At 54.9% G+C, this 22,417-nt stretch overlaps 1 protein-coding gene across 14 annotated transcripts in view; it reads right to left on the bottom strand.

The window, feature by feature from the left end:
* Positions 1-22,417, bottom strand: part of LOC139585749 (uncharacterized) — a 59,112-nt gene that overhangs the window by 13,446 nt on the left and 23,249 nt on the right. For 7 of the 14 annotated variants that reach the window (XR_011677281.1, XM_071418671.1, XM_071418679.1 and 4 more), the window contains one exon: positions 10,332-10,384. The exons of 1 other annotated variant lie outside the window; for it this stretch is intronic. Coding sequence is in view for 11 of the 13 variants with exons in the window: in XM_071418671.1 (XP_071274772.1) it covers positions 10,332-10,384 (53 nt within the window). In the remaining 2 variants the exon portion in view is untranslated. Of the gene's footprint in view, positions 1-9,978; positions 10,385-17,342; positions 17,443-22,417 lie in introns of those variants that run through there. 6 more of the 14 variants (XM_071418675.1, XM_071418674.1, XM_071418676.1 and 3 more) reach the window with 2 other exon arrangements.

Below are 22,417 nucleotides of genomic sequence, written 5' to 3'. Positions count from 1 at the left end.
CACTTCCAAGAGCAGCTGGGCAAGAGGCACCTCCAGCTGCAACAGCATCCCACACCAGGAGCTGCTGGGAAGTGGGAATTTCCTCCAGTTTCCCATTGGGAATTTCCTCCAGTTTGGGATTTTCTCCAATTTCCCACTGGCTTTGGGAATTTCCTCCAATTTCCCTTTGGGAATTTTCTCCAATTTCCCAATGGCTTTGGGAATTTTCTCCAATCTCTCCACTGGCTTTGGGAATTTTCTCCAATTTCCCATTGGCTTTGGGAATTTCCTCCAATTCCCCATTGGGAATTTTCTACAATTTCCCAATGGCTTTGGGAATTTTCTCCAATTTGGGATTTTCTCCACTTTCCCACTGGCATTGAGAATTTTCTCCAATTTCCCTTCGCCTTTGGGAATTTCCTCCAATTTCCCTTTGGGAATTTTCTCCAATTTGGGATTTTCTTCAATTTCCCAATGGCTTTGGGAATTTTCTCCAATTTCCCTTCGCCTTTGGGAATTTTCTCCAATTTGGGATTTTCTCCAATTTCCCAATGGCTTTGGGAATTTCCTCCAATTTCCCTTTGGGAATTTTCTACAATTTCCCAATGGCTTTGGGAATTTTCTCCAATCTCTCCACTGGCTTTGGGAATTTTCTCCAATTTCCCATTGGCTTTGGGAATTTTCTCCAATTTGGGATTTTCTCCACTTTCCCACTGGCATTGAGAATTTTCTCCAATTTCCCTTCGCCTTTGGGAATTTTCTCCAATTTGTAATTTTCTCCAATTTCCCATTGGCTTTGGGAATTTCCTCCAATTTCCCTTTGGGAATTTTCTCCAATTTCCCAATGGCTTTGGGAATTTCCTCCAATCTCCCACTGGCTTTGGGAATTTCCCTTTGGGAATTTCCTCCAATTTCCCAACGGCTTTAAGAATTTTCTCCAATCTCCCAATGGCTTTGGGCATTTTCTCCAGTTTCCCACTGGCTTTGGGAATCTCTTCCGATGGGAGTTTCTCCTTCCCTGCCTGCCTCCTCGTGGCTGGGATGTTGTTTCAGCCCAAGTGGATTTGAGTTATTTATTGGGAATGTATTTTCCCAGGAAATAAATTGTTGGGGCCGTAATTTGGATGTAATGTTCCCCAAAAGCCATTCAGGCAAAATCTCTTTTTAACTGTGCCTAATTAGGGATCCGCACCAAAAACCGGGAGCAGCCGCCGGAATGTTGATTATTTCTCTCACAAAGGGGAAAAATCATCAATTCTTTCTAATGGGATCTTTAATAATAAAAAAGAACATAATCATTACTACCAAAGACTGATGGCTTCCATGGGGCCGCCTCGCCAGCGTTCGTCTGATTCCAGCTCGCAGCATTAATTATTGGAGACTAATTAGGCAAAATTGCAGTGGAAACCCTAATGAGAACGGGTCTCTGGAATTCTGCAGCTCTGGAGCCCCTTCCTGCCATGTCCAGGTTGGAATCCTGGACCCCATTCCTGCCATTCCCAGGTTGGAATTCTGGAATCCTGGAGCCCCTTCCTGCCATTCCCAGGTTGGAATTCTGGAGCCCCTTCCTGCCATTCCCAGGTTGGAATTCTGCAATTCTGGACCCTGTTCCTGCCATTCCCAGGTTGGAATTCTGCAATTCTGGACCCTGTTCCTGCCATTCCCAGGTTGGAATCCTGGAGCCCCTTCCTGCCATTCCCAGGTTGGAATTTTGCGATCCTGGACCCCATTCCTGCCATTCCCAGGTTGGAACTCTGGACCCCGTTCCTGCCATTCCCAGGTTGGAATCCTGGAGCCCCTTCCTGCCATTCCCAGGTTGGAATTCTGCAGTTCTGGATCCAGTTCCTGCCATTCCCAGGTTGGAATTCTGCCATTCTGGAGCCCCTTCCTGCCATTCCCAGCTTGGAATTCTGCGATCCTGGAGCCCCTTCCTGCCATGCCCAGGTTGGAATCCTGGAGCCCCTTCCTGCCATTCCCAGGTTGGAATTCTGCAATCCTAGAGCCCCTTCCTGCCATTCCCAGGTTGGAATTCTGCGATTCTGGAGCCCCTTCCTGCCATTGCCAGGTTGGAATCCTGGAGCCCCTTCCTGCCATTCCCAGGTTGGAATTTTGCGATCCTGGACCCCATTCCTGCCATTCCCAGGTTGGAATCCTGGAGCCCCTTCCTGCCATTCCCAGGTTGGAATCCTAGAGCCCCTTCCTGCCATTCCCAGGTTGGAATCCTGCGATCCTGGACCCCCTTCCTGCCATTCCCAAGGTTGGAATTCTGCAATCCCGGACCCTGTTCCTGCCATTCCCAGGTTGGAATCCTGGACCCCGTTCCTGCCATTCCCAGGTTGGAATTCTGCAATCCCGGACCCCGTTCCTGCCATTCTCAGGTTGGAATTCTGCGATTCCAGAGCCCCGGGAGCTCCTCCCCGGTGCCTCCCCGGGCTGCCCCTGCTGCTCTCCTGCCCGGTGCCATCCCCGCGGAATCGATTCATTCACGGCAAAAGGAGGGAAGGTCGCTCTCTCCCGGAGCTGCTTTTCCCGTTTCCTGCGGGCTGCTCCCGACATTCGGGGTCGGGAACGGAGCCGGAGCTCTCCCGCAGCTGCCGCCTGCGCCGCTTTTCCCCTCATTACCTAAGGAGATTAAAGGCTTTGGGCTCGCAAAGTCCGCTCGCCGTCTCCTCGGCGGGTATTTAGAGCGTTGTAATTCCCGATTAAGTTTCACTGCGGCTTCCCGGCGAGCGGAGATCCCTGCAGGAGGAGCGGGGCTGCCAGACCTCGCTGTGGGATGTGTGGCACGGCCTAATGGGATTTGCATTGCAGCCATTGCCGCAATAATCTGCCCCCAGAGCCCTTCCCGCCGCACCCGCTCGGCGTCCCGAAAATCATCACGAGGAATAAAAGTCAAGCGCTGCCAGGGGGAGATAAAATCGCTGCCTGTGGAGGGGTGAGCCTGGGAAGTGCTGGGATCTCACCCCCGGAGCTTCACCTCGGTTTTTAAATTTTGTGCCGCCAGAACTTCCCTAAATGCAGCCGAGGAGAGGCTGAAAGTTCCTGCTCTTGGTGCCTTGAGTTTTGGAGTTTCCTGATCCCTCCAAGTGTCCCAAGGGTGTTCCCAAGCCTGAAACTCCACTTTAATGTTGGCAAGAGAATTGAAACTGCACCTTAAAATGGACAGGAGAACTGAAACTGCACCTTAAAATGGACAAGAGAACTGAAACTGCACCTTAAAATTGACAAGAAAATTGAAATTGTACCTGAACATTGCCAAGAAAATTCCTGGAGGAAAAAAGAAGCCTGGAATTGCTCAGGGATTATTTCCCTCAGGGATTTTCCTCAGGGATTTTCCTCAGGGATGTCCATCCCGTACCTAGCAGAGTTAAACCTGTTGAGTTTAAGGAGCAGATTTTGGGAAAAGCTTCCCAAAGTGCACACAGGATCCAGACAAGAGAAGAGCTTTGGATTCGAGTGTTGTGGCTGCAGAGCAGGGACTGAGCCCTGGCCCTGCTGGCCTGTGCCAGGTGAGGGTGGCGGGGATGCCAGGGGGCCCTGGGGCTCCCAGGCTGGCACTGCCAGCGCTCCTGGCCCTGCCACGCCCCGTGCCAGCCATTCCAGCCCAATATCCCAGATTCCCGCTCTGGGCAGCTGGGAAAGGCCTCCCTTCCTCCTTCCAGGGGATTCTGGACTGGTTTGGGCTGGCTCTGGGCACCCTGTGTGGCACGGGAGGGCTGGGAGTTGTCCCCTCCTCTCCAGGGATGGCATCAGGAGCAGGAAGCTGCTTTTCCTTCCCTGTCCCCACAAATCCAGCTGTTCTGCAGTCCAGCTGTGGCCTCCGGGGCTCCCAGGGAGGAGCAGCTGGAGCTGTTTGGGTGCCCGTGCCCAGTTTGGTTCATTCCTGCCCAGCCATGTGGGCTGGCAAATGGCTCCCGCTGCATTTGGGTGCCCTTTCAAATATTTCCCTGAGAGTGGGAGGTGCCATCTGCTGCCAATCTGGGCTGTGTCTGCAGCAGCTCCCATGCCAGCGCCGTGCCCGTGGGCACCGGGCACCCACAGCAGCCTGCAGAGCAGCCTGGGCACCCACAGCACCCGGCAGAGCCAGCCCGGGCACCCACAGCACCCGGCAGAGCAGCCTGGGCACCCAGCAGAGCAGCCTGGGCACCCACAGCAGCCTGCAGAGCCAGCCTGGGCACCCACAGCAGAGCAGCCTGGGCACCCACAGCACCCAGCAGAGCAGCCTGGGCACCCACAGCACCCAGCAGAGCCAGCCGGGGCACCCACAGCACCCGGCAGAGCCAGCCCGGGCACCCACAGCAGCCAGCAGAGCCAGCCCAGCACCCACAGCAGCCGGCCGGGGCACCCACAGCAGCCTGCAGAGCAGCCTGGGCACCCGGCAGAGCCAGCCTGGGCACCCACAGCAGCCGGCCGGGGCACCCACAGCAGAGCCAGCCTGGGCACCCACAGCACCTGGCAGAGCCAGCCTGGGCACCCACAGCAGCCGGCAGAGCAGCCTGGGCACCCAGAGCACCCGGCCGGGGCACCCACAGCAGAGCAGCCTGGGCACCCAGAGCACCCAGAGCAGCCCTGGCAGTGCCCCCAGAGCAGGGCCCCACCGTGCCCAGGGTGCCAGCCCAGCTGAGCAGCACCACCCGCCCTGGAGCTGGGGCATCTTTGGGGTCCTTCCATGCCCATCCCAAGGTGCCAGCCTAAACCAGTCCAGGATTCCACGGAAGGGGGACATTGGGATGGAATTCCTAAAACATTCCAGAATTCCATGAAAAGGAGGAAGGGAGGCGTTTCCAAGCTGAATATCTGAGCAGGAATCTGGGATATTGGAATTCCAGAATGGAATGATGGGATATTGGAATCTGGGATATTGGAATTCCATGATGGAATGATGGGATATTGGAATCTGGGATATTGGAATTTGGGATATTGGAATTCCATAATGGAATTTGGGGTATTGGAATTCCATGATGGAATGATGGGATATTGGAATTCCATAATCCCATGATGGATATTGCAATCTGGGATACTGGAATTCATTCCATGATGGAATGATGGGATATTGGAATTCCATGAGGGAACGATGGGATATTGGAATTCCATGATAGAATGATGGATATTCCAATCTGGCATATTGGAATTCCATAATGGAACAATGGGATATTGGAATTCCACAATGGAATGATGGAATGAAACCCTTCCATAATCCCACGGAAGCAGGGAGGGAGGCTTTTCCCAGCTGCCCCAGAGCAGGAATCTGGGATTTTGGAATTCCACGATGGAACGATGGGATACTGGAATTCCATGATGGAACGATGGGATACTGGAATTCCACGATGGAATTACGGAATTAAACCCTTCCATAATGCCACGGAAGCAGGGAGGGAGGCTTTTCCCAGCTGCCCCAGAGCAGGAATCTGGGATATTGGAATTCCATAATGGAATGATGGATATTGGAATTCCATGATGGAATGATGGGATACCGCAATCTGGGATATTGGAATTCCATGAGGGAATGATGGGATATTGGAATTCCATGATGGAATGATGGGATATTGGAATTTGGGATATTGGAATCTGGGATATTGTAATTCCATGATGGAATGATGGGATACTGGAATTCCACGATGGAATTACGGAATTAAACCCTTCCATAATGCCACGGAAGCAGGGAGGGAGGCTTTTCCCAGCTGCCCCAGAGCAGGACTCTGGGATTTTGGGCCGGAATTCCTGGCGCAGCAGGAACAGAATCCCTGTTTTCCTCTTGCCTCTCGGCTGCCCACGAGTGCCGAGCCAGCAGCTGCTGACTGGAACGTTTCTATTGTGGCGTTTCTGCTAAATATGCATATCTTAATTGCATTAGTCAAAATAATTAGCTAATATATTTTTGCATAATGACGAGGTAAGCAAATATCACCAGAGCTCAGTGCTTCGTGCCTGAGTAAATTTGGGAAATTAATCGACTCCCAATTTCCTAATTATCTGCCTTTTATTCCAAACTCAAACAATGCAATGCTCCTGCCTTTTGTCATTTGGTTTGCACCTTGGAAAAATTCAAAGCACCTGGTTTTGCCTTTTTCCCACCTCATTTTAGCAAAGAAATGGGAATAATCCTTCCTCCCCTTGCCCGTTTGGGGCCCTCCAAGTGAGGATCACCAGAACCTGCATTTCCTGATTTCCAGGGACACCGGCAAATACCTCAACAATCCCAGAACCGTCTGGAGCAAAATCCCCGGGGAGAACATTCCAAATGGAACAAGGGAGAAACGGGCAGGACGGAGGGATTGAAATCCATGTGGATGTGACACCTGGGGACATGGGAATGGTTGGACCTGGGGCTCTTGGGAGCCTTTTCCATTTGGAATATCCGAGCAGGAATCTGGGGCTCTTGGGAGCCTTTTCCATTTGGAATCTGAGCAGGAATCTGGGGCTCTTGGGAGGATTTTTCATTTGGAATATCTGAGCAGGAATTTGGGGCTCTTAGGAGCCTTTTCCATTTGGAATATCTGAGCAGGAATTTGGGGCTCTTGGGAGCCTTTTCCAAGCTGAAAATCTGAGCAGGAATTTGGGGCTCTTGGGACCCTTTTCCGTTTGGAATCTCTGAGCAGGAATTTGGGCTCTTGGGAGCCTTTTCCATTTGGAATCTGAGCAGGAATTTGGGGCTCTTGGGAGCCTTTTCCATTTGGAATCTCTGAGCAGGAATCTGGGGCTCTTGGGAGCCTTTTCCATTTGGAATATCTGAGCTCCAGAGCAGGAATTTGGGGCTCTTGGGAGGATTTTCCATTTGGAATATCTGAGCAGGAATTTGGGGCTCTTGGGAGCCTTTTCCATTTGGAAAATCTGAGCAGGAATCTGGGGCTCTTGGGAGCCTTTTCCATTTGGAAAATCTGAGCAGGAATTTGGGGCTCTTGGGAGCCTTTTCCAAGCTGAAAATCTGAGCAGGAATCTGGGGTGCTCAGGAAGGAAAACATCTCCCCACACACACACACACACGAACTCTCAGCCCCAGCTGGGATTTCTCAGCTGAAAACAACAGCGAGGAACCCAGAAAAGCCCTGCAGCCCCAGCCCTGGGTCATGATTACCCAGCAGCAGCTCCCTGCAGGCTGGAACTGTGTGTGAGACGGGTTTAGGGGTTCAGGACAGAACCCACAGCTGAGCAGCCGCACCCTGAGCACAGGGGACCGGACAGACGCCACCAGGAGGCACGGGAGAGGCGGGGGCCAACGGGGGTGTGACACACGACACCGATCGGAAAGGTGACAGCAGCGACCAGGGAGGCGGGGACGGAGCCGCGGGGAGAGGAGGGGACAGGGGACACAGAGAGAGAGAGAGAGAGAGAGAGAGAGAGAGAGTGGCTGCGGGACAGGGGACACGGGACACACACACAGAGAGTGGCTGCGGGACACGGGACACGGGACAGGGGACACACAGAGAGAGAGTGGCTGCGGGACACGGGACAGGGGACACGGGACACAGAGAGAGAGAGAGTGGCTGCGGGACAGGGGACACGGGACAGGGGACAGGGGACACACACAGAGAGTGGCTGCGGGACACGGGACACAGGACAAGGGACAGGGGACACACAGAGAGAGAGAGTGGCTGCGGGACACGGGACACACACAGAGAGTGGCTGCGGGACAGGGGACAGGGGACACACACAGAGAGTGGCTGTGGGATACGGGACAGGGGACACACACAGAGAGTGGCTGTGGGACAGGGGACACGGGACAGGGGACACACAGAGTGGCTGCGGGACAGGGGACAGGGGACACGGGACACAGGACACACAGAGAGAGTGGCTGCGGGACAGGGGACACGGGACACGCGACAGGGGACACGGCACACGGGACACGGCACACAGCACACAGGACACAGGACAGGGCACACAGGACAGGGCACACGGGACAGGGCACACGGCACACGGCACACGGGACACGGGACAGGGCACACGGCACACGGCACACGGGACACGGGACAGGGCACACAGGACAGAGCACACGGGACACAGGACACGGGACATGGCACACAGGACAGGGCACACGGGACATGGGACACGGCACACAGGACACAGGACAGGGGACACGGCACACGGGACAGGGCACACGGGAGCCGGCTCAGCCCGGGCGCGGCTGCTTTGGCTGCTTTGGCTGCTCTGGCTGCTCTGGCTGCTCTGGCTGCTCTGGCTGCTTTGGCTGCTCTGGCTGCTCTGGCTGCTTTGGCTGCTCTGGCTGCTTTGGCTGCTCTGGCTGCTCTGGCTGCGGCTGCCGGGGCCGGTGCGGGGCTGGGGCGGCTCCGGGCGCAGCGGCCGCGCTCATTTTCTGCCGGGGTGACTCCGGCAGCCGCGTCTCGTGCTCTACTTAGCATTGAGCTCCCCTGCGCCGTGCCATGTGCGGGCACAGATGGCACCATCCATCTTTCATCGCCGCCGCCACCGGCAGCCAGGGACACGGGACAGGGACAGGGGACACCGCGGGGCCCGCCCCTGCCGGCCCTGCCTGTGCCGTGCTCCACACAAACCCCCTCGGGGAGTGATGCTGGAACCCAGAGCCACGGCCGGCCCTGCCATGGACACCTCCAGGATGTTCCCCCTAAATTCATTTCTGCAGGCTCAGCCCCATCCCAGCTCCCTCAGCCCCATCCCAGCTCCCTCAGCCCCATCCCAGCTCCCTCAGCCCCATCCCAGCCCCATCCAGGCTCCCTCAGCCCCATCCCAGCCCCCTCAGCCCCATCCCAGCCCCATCCCAGCTCCCTCAGCCCCATCCCAGCTCCCTCAGCCCCATCCCAGCCCCATCCCAGCTCCCTCAGGGCCTTCCCAGCTCCCTCAGCCCCATCCCAGCCCCATCCCAGCTCCCTCAGCCCCATCCCAGCTCCCTCAGCCCCATCCCAGCCCCATCCCAGCTCCCTCAGCCCCATCCCAGCTCCCTCAGCCCCATCCCAGCCCCATCCCAGCTCCCTCAGCCCCATCCCAGCTCAATTCCCTGCCTTGGACAGGGAATTCCTCAATTCCCTGCTCCTGTCCTGAGGAGCCCAGGAATTTCTCACCGAAATTAAAGGCTGGGCCCTCAGGCCTCAGAGTTTTTAATTTCCCCTAAAACACAGCCAGGGCTGGAGATAACAACCCTGGGGCTCCTGCAGCTCCCAAAGTTTGCAGTAATTCCCCACAAATGGGTCCCTGCTTGATAACTTCATTTAGGCAGCTTAATTAAAGCAGCAGCCCTGCCTTGTCCACCAAATAAGGCCAAGAGTTTTCAAATATTACCCTCAATTATCCTTATAAATCTTGCCCAGGTAATGAACATATTCTTTGGCTTGCAGAGGAGCCGGACACTTATCTTCCTCCCAGAGATAAACCAGCACATCCATATAATGCATTGCTGAATCCCATTTTCTATTAAATAATAATCATTGTAATTAATAGACTGGTTATTTTATCTGCCTAATCTGGTTACAGCCATTTATCAAAGCTATGTAAATGAGGGTGGCACAAAGCCGTTCATTATGATTTTCCAAAGGGCTCGTGTCTCTCTCTGGAGCATGGAAAATGTAATTCTCTTGAACTTAATAAGATACTTGACTTCGTGGCATTCCCAGCAAGCAAATCCAGGCAAGACTTGGCTTTTTTTCTTTTTTTTTGCTGTCACACTCAATTTGTTTGATTCCCAATTCTCCATCACTTTTCCCCAATTTTCCCCCAATTTCCCCCCAGTTTTTTCCTAATTTTCCCCCAATTTTTTCTCCAATTTTTCCCTAATTTTCCCCCAATGTTTCCCCAATTTTTTCATATTTTTTCCCCAATGTTTCCCCATTTTTTTCCCAATTTTCCCTAATTTTCCCCCCAATTTTCCCTCCAAATTTTCCCCAATTTTTTCCTAATTTTTCCCCAATGTTTCCCCAATTTTTTCCTAATTTTTCCCCAATTTTTCCCCAATGTTTCCCCAATTTTTTCCCAATTTTCTCCCAATTTTTCTGCATTTTTTCCGCCATTTTCCCCCAATTTCCCCCCCAATTTTTTCCTAATTTCCCCCCAATTTTTCCCCAATTTTTTCCTAATTTTTCCCCAATGTTTCCCCAATTTTTCCCAATTTTTCCCCAATTTTTTCCCACGTGTGGAACCACCAGGGAGGGAGGAGTTCTGCGGGATTTTCCTCGCTGCCACTGCCCCGGCTTTGTCCCCATCCGGGAATCCCTGTGACACCAAATCACCTGGAATTGCCCACCACAGGATTTGCCCCTTTTGCCTCGATCTCTGCCACAAAATTCAACACCAAAGGTAAAAACTTCTTCTCCTTCACTCCTCCACTGGGTTCAACAGGCAGAATCCCCATTATTTTTGGGTTTCCCCCGTTCTGCTGCACTCACCCCGGGCAGATCCCACTGCAGCACCTCCACAAAGCACAGCAACGCCCCAGCTCCTAGAAAAAGAGCAAAAATCACGGGAAGTTGTTCAAGTTTCTGGTGGAGAGAAATAAGATTTCCTTCGAGCAGCTCAACAGCTGCACCGAAAAACAACTGGGAGGGAAAATTAAAAAGCAGGGAGAAGTGAAGACATCCATTTTGTGCAATCAGTGGCAGGTGCAAGTCAAGGGCATGGCCTGTGGCAGGACCCAGGGCTTGGCCACGGCTCTGCCAATTAATCACCCAGCAAAATGCACTTGACAGCTTGGAGGAGGCTCCGATTCCTTTGCTCATGATTGAGCTGCTAATTCCATCCTGGAACTTACAGAGAGAGGCAGAGACCGGGGAAAAGCTGAGCAGGGTTTGGGATTTTGGGCTGGATCAGGCACTCAGAGCCTGGGGAAAAGCTGAGCAGGGTTTGGGATTTGGGGCTCAGGCACTCAGGGCTCACTGGGGAAAAGCTGAGCAGGGTTTGGGATTTGGGGCTCAGGCACTCAGGGCTCACTGGGGAAAAGCTGAGCAGGGTTTGGGATTTGGGGCTCAGGCACCCAGGGCTCACTGGGGAAAAGCTGAGCAGGGTTTGGGATTTGGGGCTCAGGCACTCAGGGCTCACTGGGGAAAAGCTGAGCAGGGTTTGGCTGCTGGGATTTTAGGATTTTGGGCTCAGGCACCCAGAAGGATTCCCCCCAGCTGAGTGCGAATCACTGCCAGGTTCCTCTCCCCTTTCTTGGTTCATCCCCCTGGTTTTATTTCATTCCCAGGTGGGAAGGGGCCAGGCTGAGGCATCCCTGAGATGGACCCCAAGGAATCAGAGCTGTGGGGATCCCAGCTGTCTCCTGTGCCCCTGAAACTCCTGGAAAAGGGGAAGCAGCAGCCGCTGGTGGCACTGAAGGGCGCTGGGTGACATCCCCAGGCGCTGCAGGGGTATCTGTGCGGATGTGCAGCCCCAAAGCCCCCAGAAATGACCAGGGCAGCCCCCAAGGGGAGCTGAGAGCAGCTGAAGCCCTCTCTGGCCCCGAGGCGCTCCCAGGGGCACGCATGGCACTGCTGCTTTATGTAAGGGCTGGCTGCAGCTGCTATTTTTAGGCCCGTTAATAAAAAGGATTGTTCATCATTAGAGCGGCTTAGCGGGCACAAATCACGGCCCTGCTGAATCTGGGGGGAAAGGGAGGTGATCCATCCCACTAATCCCCCACAAAGTCCCTAAATCCCAGCTCCAGCAACAGCGTTGGAGGCTGAGACCTCTGGTTTCCTCTCTGCTTTTGGGATGGCACATTTCCTATAGTTGTGTTTCCATTTACCTCCCAAATCCAGAACCTGAGCCCCCCAGCACCAGCTAAAGCTGAGCTTAACTAAGCCCAGCGTTCCTAAGGTGCAGTGTGAATAGAATGGGGAGGAAAAGCTGCTTTTCCTGGACAGAAAGCTGAAGATAAAAACTGCTTTGTGCCCCAGGGTGCATTATCCCGATGGGGCTCCCTCCTGCCTGCCTGGACACAGCTCCTGTCCGGCACTGACCTGGAATTTGAGCAGAGGAGGATCACAGGGACACAGAATTTCCTGACCCCCACAGGGATCAGCAGAGTCCAGCTCCTGATTTATTCCCTGTTCTCAGTCTCAATCTGGTTTTCCCACCGTGGGTTTTCCCATGAGTTCTTTTTGGGGACAAGGAGCATGAAAGTTCTGGGGATGTTCTGAGTGTGCCAAGGCCTCAGGGAGCTGAGGATCTTAACTTTGGCCCCAAGGCAGGTTGATCAAAGGACTCGAGGTTGTCTCTGAGGCTGTTCTTGGTGGAGATTTCCAAGTTTCAGCGTCCCCACAGGGGGAAAATGCACCAGTGTCCCTGAAATTCCCTTCCAGCCAGCCGGGCTGTGGGGTCGGGAGCACAAAGGGAATTTCTGGGAACCCCTTTCCTGCTGAGCCCATCCTTCCCAGTGCCCCTGGCCTCCCTCACAGCTTCCAGTGTGGATTAAATTAGGATTACATTTCTCAGCCTCTAAAACCAGCCCAGGCAAGGATGAAATGTGGGATTAGCACAGCCTGGGCAAATCTGCTGCTTGCTCAAAGATCTTGAGCAGGCGAAATGGAGATTTTGGGAAATTAGGAGTTTGAAGTGCTGCAGAGCAGCCTGAGCTGGGCTTACAGCTAAAACCCCTAATCCCTTGGGTTCCCAAATCCATGCAAAGGATCCCCTTGTTCCAGAGCCGTGTGATTTCCATGGGATGCTGCACTGCCCGGGGAGCACGTGGGGTTTTCTGGAGCAAGATGGCAGGAATGAGACGGGAACCCTTGGAACCCCTGGGAGCGGGCACCATTTTGGAGCTAAACCCAGCCCAGCCCAGGGTTAACCCCGCCTGTGCTGCGCTGGGACGGATGGGGATCAGCTCCAGACAGCTCCTACCTCGGGATTGGAATTTAATGGCAACTTCCCGGCCTTTTCTACCCCAAACCATGGCACACTACCAGGAATAAACCACACTCCCAAAATTTGGCTGCGGCTTGGATTTGGGGATTCATTCTTTTCCTAATGAAGTTTGCCTGGCAGTGTGGATGGACATGGATGGACATGGATGGGTATGGATGGACATGGATGGGTATGGATGGGTATGGATGGGTATGGATGGACATGGATGGACATGGATGGGTATGGATGGGTATGGATGGACATGGATGGACATGGATGGGTATGGATGGACATGGATGGGTATGGATGGACATGGATGGACATGGATGGACATGGATGGACATGGATGGGTATGGATGGGTATGGATGGACATGGATGGGTATGGATGGGTATGGATGGGTATGGATGGGTATGGATGGACATGGATGGACATGGATGGACATGGATGGACATGGATGGGTATGGATGGGTATGGATGGGTATGGATGGGTATGGATGGACATGGATGGACATGGATGGGTATGGATGGACATGGATGGACATGGATGGGTATGGATGGGTATGGATGGACATGGATGGGTATGGATGGACATGGATGGGTATGGATGGGTATGGATGGACATGGATGGGCATGGATGGGTATGGATGGACATGGATGGACATGGATGGGTATGGATGGACATGGATGGACATGGATGGGTATGGATGGACATGGATGGGTATGGATGGACATGGATGGACATGGATGGACATGGATGGACATGGATGGACATGGATGGACATGGATGGACATGGATGGACATGGATGGACATGGATGGACATGGATGGGTATGGATGGACATGGATGGACATGGATGGGTATGGATGGACATGGATGGGTATGGATGGACATGGATGGGCATGGATGGACATGGATGGGTATGGATGGGTATGGATGGACATGGATGGGCATGGATGGGTATGGATGGACATGGATGGGTATGGATGGGTATGGATGGACATGGATGGGTATGGATGGGTATGGATGGACATGGATGGGTATGGATGGACATGGATGGGCATGGATGGGTATGGATGGGTATGGATGGACATGGATGGACATGGATGGACATGGATGGGTATGGATGGGTATGGATGGGTATGGATGGACATGGATGGACATGGATGGACATGGATGGGTATGGATGGGTATGGATGGGTATGGATGGACATGGATGGGCATGGATGGACATGGATGGGTATGGATGGGTATGGATGGACATGGATGGGCATGGATGGGTATGGATGGACATGGATGGACATGGATGGACATGGATGGACATGGATGGGTATGGATGGGTATGGATGGGCATGGATGGGCATGGATGGACATGGATGGACATGGATGGGTATGGATGGGCATGGATGGGCATGGATGGGTATGGATGGGTATGGATGGACATGGATGGGCATGGATGGGTATGGATGGACATGGATGGACATGGATGGACATGGATGGACATGGATGGACATGGATGGGTATGGATGGACATGGATGGACATGGATGGACATGGATGGACATGGATGGACATGGATGGACATGGATGGGTATGGATGGGCATGGATGGACATGGATGGACATGGATGGACATGGATGGACATGGATGGGTATGGATGGGTATGGATGGGCATGGATGGGCATGGATGGACATGGATGGACATGGATGGGTATGGATGGGCATGGATGGGCATGGATGGGTATGGATGGGTATGGATGGACATGGATGGGCATGGATGGGTATGGATGGACATGGATGGACATGGATGGACATGGATGGACATGGATGGACATGGATGGGTATGGATGGACATGGATGGACATGGATGGACATGGATGGACATGGATGGACATGGATGGGTATGGATGGACATGGATGGACATGGATGGACATGGATGGACATGGATGGACATGGATGGACATGGATGGGTATGGATGGGCATGGATGGGCATGGATGGGTATGGATGGACATGGATGGGCATGGATGGGTATGGATGGGTATGGATGGACATGGATGGACATGGATGGACATGGATGGGTATGGATGGACATGGATGGACATGGATGGACATGGATGGGTATGGATGGGTATGGATGGACATGGATGGGTATGGATGGACATGGATGGGTATGGATGGGTATGGATGGACATGGATGGACATGGATGGGTATGGATGGACATGGATGGGTATGGATGGGTATGGATGGGTATGGATGGACATGGATGGACATGGATGGACATGGATGGACATGGATGGACATGGATGGGTATGGATGGACATGGATGGACATGGATGGGTATGGATGGACATGGATGGGTATGGATGGACATGGATGGACATGGATGGGTATGGATGGACATGGATGGGTATGGATGGACATGGATGGGAATTGGGGAATTCCAGATGTGCAGGAGCTCCTTAGCACCTGCTGTGAGGGATTCATGGCACAGGACCCCTCCACCTTCCTGATTTATGGACTGAAATCTGGATTTTATTTGGTAGCTAAACAGAAATTCCTCCCTGATGCAGAATTAAGCAAGGAGCCCTAGAGTCAGGGAAAACAGCAACCGTTGTGCTGTTCCTTGGAGGTTCCCTTAAAAGATTCAATTCATATTTTTGATGATGAGTGAATTGTTTTTCTTGTTAAAAAAAAATTAAATTAACGAGCTGTCAATGTGGCGTATATAAATTCTCCATTCAGTAATGTTCAATAATCCCATTCTGGAATAATGCATGGAGGAGGAAGGGAAGCCGGCCCTCTCCGTGTGGCTTTGCTCTGCCGGGAGGCCGGGCACTTGAGAGCTCCACATGAAAGGCTCCCACTTTTATCCCTGCAACTCCTGCGGCAGCCCCTGGAACTGAAGGGCTTGAAGGGAATAATTGCCTTCAATTATTGGCCCTTCAGAGGAGCGGGGCTGAACAATGTCCTCGCTGCCTCTCGAGCTCTCTCCCGCATCTGTCTCTGCGTTCCCCGCTTTGTACCCAGAAATTAAATAATGGGACCCACAGGATTCGATCGCTAAAATTTTCCCCCTTTACACTTTGCTCCAAATTAATTTCCCAGCTGAGGGGCAGGAGAGGACCCCAGGAGAGGGCGGGAACTCCTCGCTGCCTTTGTCCGGACCCGTTCTCAGGACACCCCGAGCTGCTGTCCCTAAAGCCCCGTGAGGAGGGGGCTGCGCTTCCTTCCCAGCCAGACCCAGCCATCCGAACTTCCCCGAGCAGAGGGGAAACCGAGCGAGCAGCGGCCGCATGGCCCTGATTGTCCTTCCTGCCTGGGACGGGCTGAGGGCGCTCCGAGCCGGGCGGGAGCGGCCCCGGCTGCGCTGGGAACGCTGGGCCAGGCCGGGTCCCTGCCTAAACCCGGCTCAGGGCACGCTGGGCCTGCTGGGCCAGGCCGGGTGCCTGCCTAAACCCGGCCCAGGGGGCACTGGGGCTGCTGGGCCAGGCCGGGTCCCTGCCTAAACCCGGCTCAGGGCAGGCTGGGAACGCTGGGCCAGGCCGGGCCCCTGCCTAAACCCGGCTCAGGGCACGCTGGGGCTGCTGGGCCAGGCCGGGCCCCTGCCTAAACCCGGCTCAGGGCACGCTGGGGCTGCTGGGCCAGGCCGGGCCCCTGCCTAAACCCGGCTCAGGGCACGCTGGGGCTGCTGGGCCAGGCCGGGCCCCTGCCTAAACCCGGCTCAGGGCACGCTGGGGCTGCTGGGCCAGGCCGGGTGCCTGGCTAAACCCGGCTCAGGGCAGGCTGGGAACGCTGGGCCAGGCCGGGTGCCTGGCTAAACCCGGCTCAGGGCAGGCTGGGAACGCTGGGCCAGGCCGGGTCCCTGCCTAAACCCGGCTCAGGGCACGCTGGGGCTGCTGGGCCAGGCCGGGTCCCTGCCTAAACCCGGCTCAGGGCACGCTGGGGCTGCTGGGCCAGGCCGGGCCCCTGGCTAAACCCGGCTCAGGGCACGCTGGGGATGCTGGAGCCAACCCGGGTTGCTAAACCCGGCTCAGAGCACTGCTGGACCCGGCTGGAACCAGCCCCCCTGGCTAAACCCGGCTCAGGGCGCTGCCAGACCCAGCCCCCTGGCTAAACCCGGCTCAGCGCTCGCTGGAACTGAAACATCCCCACGCCGGCAGCACAAGGGTCCCGGCAGTTCTGGCCTACTTAAGCCCCATTTTAAGGCTGGAAGCGGGGCTGAGTGACACCCTCGGGACAGCGGTGAGCTCCGGCCCAGCTCACCGGGGCTGCTTTTCCACTCCTTTTTCATTTCCCTGTGCTGCACTGGGCAAGCTCGGGATTTCATTTCTTTCCTGGGGCGTTTTGTAAGCTCGGAAGTGACTGAGCCCGGCCCTCCTGTGACACCGAGGGGCCCCGGGCTCTGTGTGCGCGTCTGCTTTTGTTTCCTCGCTGGATGCGAACTGGAGCTGGCCGCAGCTCTCCAAACAGGAAGCCGGAATAATCCGAAAAGGATGTTCCCCCCTCTCCCTCCCGTGTGCGAGCGGGGAGCCCTAATGGCTCCCAAATGTCCCCATCCAAGCCCTTCCTACCTGGGCGTGCACATCAAAGGCTCCGCGGGGCCGGGACCACCCGCGTCCGCTCCGGGCACGCACTCGCGGCACATCTGGAGCAGCTGGGGCCGAGGGGGACCTGTGTGCGCAGTAAACATCCAGCCTGAGTGCTCTGATTGCTCACAGGGAAGCCACAACTGCTGCCAGCCCCTGGCAAGGCTTGGAGGTGGCTCTGCCGGCCCTCCTGCCAGAGCTGCACCTTTAAAGCAGCCCAGAAATGCGTTCTGCTATTACTGACAAGCAGGAACCTCAGATTTCGAGAGGTCTAAATCTGCGTTCCCTCTGCTCCAATGCTTCCAGAATATCCTTTAATTTCTCCCGAGCAATCTGACGGCATGTGAAAGTCATTCTTATTTTTACCCTCCTTCTCCATATGAAAAAGGAAACACAGTCCATTTGCTGCAAGCCCCTCAGCATCTGCTGATTTGTCAGTTTGATTTAGCTGAGAAGCTTTCACGGTGGCTGCAGAGGGGCTGCTCTCAATTCCTGCTCCTGCACCAGCAGCACGCACGGAGCCGTGCTTCGTCACCCCTGAGGTGTCCCAGGGATGCTGGGCACCATGGGGGCTCCAAAAAACCTCCCTGAGCTCCCTTTCCATGAGGAAATCCTTGATGGGACCCAGCCTGAGCTGCCCTGTCCCTGTCCCCTCCTGGCAGGAGCTGTGCAGAGCCACAAGGGCCCCTGAGCCTCCTTTGCTCCAGGCTCAGCCCCTGCCCGGCTCCCTCAGCCTCTCCTGGGGCTCCAGGCCCTGCCCAGCTCCCTCAAGGATTCTCCAGCCCCTTCCCAGCTCCCTCAGCCTCTCCTGGGGCTCCAGACCCTTCCCAGCTCCCTCAGCCTCTCCTGGGGCTCCAGCCCCTTCCCAGCTCCCTCAAGGATTCTCCAGGCCCTTCCCGGCTCCCTCAGGGATTCTCCAGGCCCTTCCCAGCTCCCTCAGGGATTCTCCAGGCCCTGCCCAGCTCGTGCTGCCCCAGGAGGTGACACAGTCCCGGTGCCATCAGCCATCCTGGATTCAGAGACTCTTTCATCCCCCTTATCCCATCCTCCAGCCTGTCCCTTGTCCAGCTCTCCCTCCTCCAGCTGCAGTTTGATTTTTGGAATGCTCCTCTGTTCTTTGTGCCTCGAATCCTCTCCCTCTGCTTGTGGTGATTGGAAAACAGAGCTGAAGGATGGCCTGGAAATTCTCAGCTCCAGCTGCTGGGACTGAGGAGAGCTGGGAGAGCCCTCCTGGGACAGTGTTCCTGCAGATCCATGGATGGGAGCCCTCCTGGGACAGTGTTCCTGCAGATCCATGGATGGGAGCATTCCTGGGACAGTGTTCCTGCAGATCCATGGAGAGCCCTCCTGGGACAGTGTTCCTGCAGATCCATGGATGGGAGCATTCCTGGGACAGTGTTCCTGCAGATCCATGGATGGGAGAGCATTCCTGGGACAGTGTTCCTGCAGATCCATGGATGGGAGCATTCCTGGGACAGTGTTCCTGCAGATCCATGGATGGGAGCATTCCTGGGACAGTGTTCCTGCAGATCCATGGATGGGAGCATTCCTGGGACAGTGTTCCTGCAGATCCATGGATGGGAGAGCATTCCTGGGACAGTGTTCCTGCAGATCCATGGATGGGAGAGCCCTCCTGGGACAGTGTTCCTGCAGATCCATGGATGGGAGAGCCCTCCTGGGACAGTGTTCCTGCAGATCCATGGATGGGAGAGCATTCCTGGGACAGTGTTCCTGCAGATCCATGGATTGGAGCCCTCCTGGGACAGTGTTCCTGCAGATCCATGGATGGGAGCATTCCTGGGACAGTGTTCCTGCAGATCCATGGATGGGAGAGCATTCCCGGGACAGTGTTCCTGCAGATCCATGGATGGGAGCCCTCCTGGGACAGTGTTCCTCCATAACCCCATTGAGATATCAAATAAACGGAATAAATAAAATAGATCTAAGCCGTGCAGGGAATCTTCTTTCCCTTTGCATCCCTGCTTTTTAAAGGCAAAAGAAAAGGGAGCTGGCCTTTAAGCCTTCAATTAATTGAACAAAGATTTCCAAATTGTTCAATTGGTTTCATTAGGAAGTGTATAATAGAATAATAAAGTAAAACAAATGATATAAAGCAGACCCACTAATTAGCTCTACATGATTGATACAGCTTTGGACGAGGCATTTGATCTCCAACAAAATGCAGTTCCTTGTTAAGAGGATTTTTAATTGATGTGCAGAGAGGTATTAGATGATGTTGGAAAATAATTACTCCAAAGCTACTCATGCATTTGGCTGAACATAACAAATGAAGTTTGGGCTCTGGATCTGGCGGAGTGGACACGTGCTAATTAATAACGAGAGGAACAAGCATCTTCCAGGGGCTTTAACCCGGTGTTTACCAGGAGATTGCACCGCAATTATGCTCCATAATGAGCCCGTCATGCCGCCGCAACGCGCATCACTCACACGGCAGCGCCGACGGGCGCGGCCCGGCCCCGGCGCGGCGGGACCGGCCCGGGGGCGCCGCCGAGCCTGGGGAGCCCGCGGCTGGCCCGGGACCGGCCCCGTGCCCGGCCTGGTGAGCGCCGTGCCCGGGCAGCAGCTCCGAACCGCGGGACACCGCGGCTGGCCCGGGACCGGCCCCGCACCGGGCCCCTGGTGAGCGCCGTGCCCGGGCAGCAGCTCCGAACCACGGGACACCGCGGCTGGCCCGGGACCGGCCCCGCACCCGGCCCCTGGTGCCCGGGCAGCAGCTCCGAACCGCGGGACACCGCGGCTGGCCCGGGACCTGCCCCGCTCCGGGCCTGGTGAGCGCCGTGCCCGGGCAGCAGCTCCGAACCGCGGGAGCCCGCGGCTGGCCCGGGACCGGCCCTGCACCCAGCCCCTGGTGAGCGCCGTGCCCGGGCAGCAGCTCCGAACCGCGGGACACCGCGGCTGGCCCGGGACCTGCCCTGCACCCGGCCCCTGGTGAGCGCCGTGCCCGGGCAGCAGCTCCGAACCACGGGAGACTCCCACGGGAATAACAACGAAGCCCGAGAGTGCCAGGCCAGGCGGGATGGGTCACCCGGGACAGGGAAAGGTGGCCCTGCCCTGCTCTGGTCCCTTCCCAGTCCCGTGGAGTTGTTTGTTCCATCATCCAATCCTTGGGAATGGCTCCTCTTCACCCCCAGGAGCCAGAGGTGCTTTCATCCCTGGGAACTCAGGGCTCAGTTCCCTGGAAACCAAAGGAACTCTTCAAACTTTGCTGCTTTAATTCCAAAACTCCATTTTCATTTAGAGTGGAATGAACAGCAAAAATCCCTTTGGGTGTGGACGCTGCGTTCCCAGCATGGGGAGCAGCCTGGATGGAGGTGCCACCCTGGGCAAAGGTATTTGGAAACCAAAGGAACTCTTCAAAGGACTTGAATTCCAAAATTCCATTTTGATTTAGAATGGAATGAACAGCAAAAACCTCTTTGGGTCTGGACGCTGCGTTCCCAGTACGGGGAGCAGCCTGGATGGAGGTGCCACCCTGGGCAAAGGTGTTTGGAGCTCTTGGAAACCAAAGGAACTCTTCAAACTTTGCTGTTTTAATTCCAAAACTCCATTTTGATTTCGAGTGGAATGAACAGCGCCTGACTTAACCCCTTTGGGTGTGGACGCTGCATTCCCAGTATGGGGAGCAGCCTGGACGGAGGTGCCACCCTGAGCAAAGGTGTTTGGAAACCAAAGGAACTCCTCAAAGGACTCAAATTCCAAAATTCCCTTTGGGTTTAGCACGTGCCCCGTTCCCAGACGATCCCCGGGTGACAGCCCGTCGGATTTTGTGCCTGTGCCAGGAGTCTCAGTTTTATTTTCCTCCTTGCAAGCAAAGCCTGTGACACTTCCCCGCCGTGGCTTTCTATTTGTACTCCAATGTGTGTTTGGTGGGTGAGAGCGCGGCGTGGTTTCGAACACTTGTCGCAAGTTTTATTTTTGGAAGAGCGCAGAGAGGATTTGGGGAGCTAATTAAGAGTTGGTGAAGTTTCCTGGAGAAACGAGAAAGGCCCAAACCTGCTCCAAAGTGCTTTTTCCACTCCATTCCTCGTTTGCCACCTCCTCCTCCTCCTCTAGTTGATAAATCTGTTAATTAATGGTGTTTATTCTCCTGCTGGCCCCGCCTGAGCCGTGCCTTGGTGATTATATGATTAGGCAGCGATGATAACGCATGTGGGAAAAGGTATTTATTGTGTGTGTGGGCTCCCCATCTCTATGGAAACAGGCAAATATTTGCAGACCTCCACTCCTGATTAATACCTCCCCTATTATATAAAGGCTGGGTGGAGAGTTCCCGGTGACAGTTGCGGTGTGTGAGCACCAGGCTCCTCACAGCCCGCTGACTTGAGGCCCCTCACACCCTGGGAATTATTTTCGGTTCCCATCTCAGGCAGGAAGGGACCTGCAGGGCCTTGGGGCATCTCTGGCAACATCTGCAGGCACCTCGGGCAAAATCCTCTCCTCATTGAATGGAAAATTCCCCGTGACCTCCAAACGGCCACCGGGACGTGGCGGGGACCGAGCTCTTGGCAAGGCCCAGGGCTTGAGGAAGATTTTGTAAATAATCCATAAACTCATGGAAAGACAGAATGTCCTGAGCTGGAAGAGCACCTTGGAGGTGTTTCCAGCTGTGATTGATATTTTGAGTGCCACAAGGATCAGTTCTTGCCCCCACAACTGAGGCTGAGGTTCTGCTTCCCTCCATGCACTCCCTGCTGGAGCAGCCCCATCAGAGCCCTGCAATTTGTCACCGTGACAGAGGTGGCTCCAATTAATGCTTTGTGGAGCCCCTGAACCTTTGGACAATTTGGGAACAGACTCACGGAGGTGGTGGCCAGGGCTGAGTTCCTGACGAGGCCCAGGGCTTGAGGAATATTTTGTAAATAATCCATAAACTCATGGAAAGACAGAATGTCCTGAGCTGGAAGAGCACCTTGGAGGTGTTTCCAGCCCCTGAACCTTTGGACAATTTGGGAACAGACTCACGGAGGTGGTGGCCAGGGCTGGGTTCCTGACGAGGCCCAGGGTTTGAGGAATATTTTGTAAATAATGCTGAAATAACA

Source organism: Agelaius tricolor, unplaced genomic scaffold (assembly GCF_023055355.1).
Source record: "Agelaius tricolor isolate 1412-34295 unplaced genomic scaffold, bAgeTri1.0.p SCAF_89, whole genome shotgun sequence".
In the NCBI taxonomy this organism is placed as follows: Eukaryota; Metazoa; Chordata; class Aves; order Passeriformes; family Icteridae; genus Agelaius; species Agelaius tricolor.
The sequence above is the reverse complement of the archived record's forward strand: the minus strand, read 5'-3'. Positions and strand labels throughout refer to the sequence as shown.